At 37.7% G+C, this 3,607-nt stretch overlaps 1 protein-coding gene across 3 annotated transcripts in view; it reads right to left on the bottom strand.

The window, feature by feature from the left end:
* TWSG1 (twisted gastrulation BMP signaling modulator 1) overlaps window positions 1–3,607 on the bottom strand; it is a 59,246-nt gene that overhangs the window by 30,320 nt on the left and 25,319 nt on the right. For all 3 annotated transcript variants that reach the window (XM_017543947.2, XM_037744046.1, XM_017543946.2), the window contains exon 3: window positions 150–249. In XM_017543947.2, the coding sequence (XP_017399436.1) occupies window positions 150–249 (100 nt within the window). The remainder of the gene's footprint in view (window positions 1–149; window positions 250–3,607) is intronic.

Below are 3,607 nucleotides of genomic sequence, written 5' to 3'. Positions count from 1 at the left end.
AAAAAAAAAAAAAAAAAATACAATGTTCTCTATGTTTCACACACATACTTGTTTATACACATAAACTACATTTATATTCCTTAAAGTCTCTTAAAGCCAAGGATTCTGGGATAAGAAATACTAAGAAGTCTCACTTGGTATCAACTTACCAACACAGTCACAGCACTCGTCCCAAAGGGCCCCAAGACACAGCATGCACTCCTTACAGCAGGAGCAATTGCCCTCACCTGGCCGGCACTGGCAGAGCTCCTAGAAATAAGACAGATGGTTAAACTTCAAATTCCAAATAACTATATATAAAACTGTTACTTTTTAAGCAAAAAACCCTGCCACATTTGCATTTACAGTAATGTATTCTTGACATAATTTTGTATTCAACATTATTTTATTCAACATTATTAACTATTCAACAGAACATAAATATATACAATGTCAGGTAGATTTTTTTTTGGACACATTCAGTGAACATATTTTGAATGCTTTTACCTTATTTTGAAAGAAGGAAAATATTTTATTTTATAATCCATAACTTAACTAACTCACACCACTTCAACAAATAATTCAGTACAAGAACAAAACCTGCTTTTCAGCTATTATATTTATTATCCAAATTTATCTATACAAATAGGGGTTTGTAGGGTTTCTCAATATGTAAAATGTGAATAAAAGAACCTTTTAAAATGCTATTTTTATTGTTCCATGATACAGAAAACAATATGGTTCATATGGTAGATTATTTGCAAAGAAGGTGAAAATTATTCCCCTCCCTAGGTCTCCCCTCTTTGCAATGTAGCTTTGCAGCTCCTCTGATCAAGGGACAAGGTCAATTTCTAGACCTCTTGAACTTAGGTGATCCTGAGACTCACTCTGATCAACAGAGTTCAGTGGACATGACATTAGGTCACTTCTGACTTAAGGCGGACAAATCAGTCCACCTGCTGCCATCCTAGATCAGCCAGCTTCCAACCAACCAGCAGCTGCCAAGAGACACAGGAATAAGGCCAGAAAACCACCCAGCTGATCCAGGCTCAAACTGCCAACCCACAGAAACAAGAGCTAAATAAATGATTGTTGTTTTAACCCACTCCACTAAACTTTAGGGTGGTTTGTCACTCCACAAGAGCTAAGATAGCTTACAATGATAGTACAAGAAGCTCCAAAGCAATTCCTTTAGCGCTTGCCCCTGCTCTCCCCTTGCCACCAGACTGCTACTCCTGAACAAACCCAACTGTTGGAAACAGATGCTCAGTGCCGCAAAGAAAAATCAGCAAGGAGACAAAGGATTTTTTAGCAATGCAAGTTTTACTTCCTGGACTGCAGGAAGGATACTCTCACTAGCCATCTTGCCATCAGACTACAATGAACAAAAGAAAACAGACAAATTTATCCCTTATGCATTCAGGGTCAACCTTACTGCTGTGTCTAATCTCTGTTGGCAGGAGCCAGACCTCACAATCTAAACTAAAACTCAATTGGCTAACAATTTAAAACTTTTCTAAACAGGTAAAAGCAATGGAGAGCTGGGACATGCCTGTGAGCACGTCCAGCACCGGTATCTTGGTTAAAGTACAAGGACATAGAATATATTATGTGCCTGTAAGCATGGCATGTTTAACAGCTATATAGAATTGGGCTTAACAAAGAATTATTAGCACACTTATGATTTATTCTTTAACAAGAAAGGAAACTTTAAAAAGGAACTTTTCTACTTCCCACACCAACTGAAATGGAAATTCTATAGCCATCACTTATTACTTTCCTTGGTTTAAGATACCATATATATTTATAAGAAAAATATATTTTATTACTTTGGTAGAAATAACTTATGATAAAACTGATTTTACTCTCAGGCTTAGAAGGAACTTCACAGGTCAACAAAACTATCCTGCCATCTAACACTTGAATCTCTTCTATAATATTAGTTCCATCAACAAATGGCCATTGCAGCCCACAGTTGATAAGGAACTTATAATCCAAAATAGCCTGTCCCAGTCTTATGAAGTTTTAAGTGTTTTCTTTCGTTGAACTGAAGCCTGATTCCCAGAAGCCTGCTCCTTAAGACCCACCTCCTCCAAATATAATTTCTCTTCAACAAAGCCATTCTAATTTTTCATGGCACCTGCACCAAACAGTTTGGAACGCCTGCCCTTGATTCCCACCCTCCTGTCTGTCTCCAGCTCTGTTTTGAACTATATCACCTTTCTTTTTCCTGGCTACAAATAATCGGAACAGAGGTAGAAAACAGACTGTAGCTGGTCAATGAGATTGTCTTCCAAGATTTTGGAAATACAACAGATATTTTTCAATCTCTGTTAGGAACATGAACATGTCAATCTCTGTTAGGGGATGATACAAAGCTGGGGCTGAGAAGGCCATTTCAAAATAAGAGGTAAAAAATTACCCTATGGCTCCCCCATTCCTGCTTTCCAAAGATAAAGCACCATGACATTCATGGTCACAAGAAGAGAAGGGAGGGAAGAGGCCATTCTGATTTCTAATAATGCTCTAGTCCTAATGATGCACTTCCTGTTCTTAGAGATACTGTTATCAGTTGGAGATATTCTTCATTGAGATATTTGTATCAATTGGAGTAGGCTTTAGTTACTCCCAACCAAAAAAGCCCTGTTTAAAACAAAATGATGTCTATTTTTATTCCCTCATCTCCTCATTTTAGATCATTTTACTCCCATGGTTTCATCACTTGCTCCCCATGACATGATGTTACATTGTATCGCTCTGCTGTTAGCTTTGTCATTAGGTGAAAGTTTGTTAATTCTAAATTATCATCATCCCCCTCCCACTCCCCCTCCCTCTCCCTCCTCCTCTTTCTCCTCCTCCTTAGGGCATAATGTCTAGGGAAGAAGCAGAGAATCCCTCTTACCTTCTTGATTGTGAACACTAGTTTTTAAAATTAAAGAAGCCTAAAATTTGTTTGTTTGGGGTAGCAATATGCTGTCAGCAACTGTGTTACTTTCAAATCATTCCAACAAATCATTTCAATAAGATTTAAAAAATCTGAGACCTGCTGGGTGCAGTGGCTCACGCCTGTAATACCAGCACTTTGGGAGGCTGAGGTGAGCAGATCACAAGGTTAAGAGACCAAGACCATCCTGGCCAACATGGTGAAACTCTATCTCTACTAAAAATACAAAAATTAGCTGGGTGTGGTGGTGCGCACCTGTAGTCCTAGCTACTTGGGAAGCTGAGGCAGAAGAATCACTTGAACCCAGGAGATGGAGGTTGCAGTGAGCAGAGATCAATCCAATGCACTCTAGCCTGGCAACAGAACAAGACTCCATCTCAAAAAAAAAAAAAAAAAAAAAAAATCTGAGACCTAATGGAATGCTATTGATATATATGTTTTAAAAAATTAACTAGTGCAATGTAACCATTATTTCTCATTTCCGTACCTCAATACAGTGCTTTTAAAATGTAAACATAGGTCATAATATTTAACCCTATTAAATTCATCTTATATTTCTGGACTATTGGAGTCAGCCCATCATTCTAACATGGCATTTTTTGCAGCGCTGATTTTAATTCCTTGGGTTTTGTTGTTGTTTTTTGTCTCCAAAAGTTACAGCACATTTTTCTTTTTCTTTTTTTT

The sequence above is a fragment of the Cebus imitator genome, unplaced genomic scaffold (assembly GCF_001604975.1).
Source record: "Cebus imitator isolate Cc_AM_T3 unplaced genomic scaffold, Cebus_imitator-1.0 Scaffold162, whole genome shotgun sequence".
Classification (NCBI taxonomy): Eukaryota; Metazoa; Chordata; class Mammalia; order Primates; family Cebidae; genus Cebus; species Cebus imitator.
Note: the sequence above shows the minus strand (reverse complement) of the source record. Positions and strands in the feature narration are given on the sequence as shown.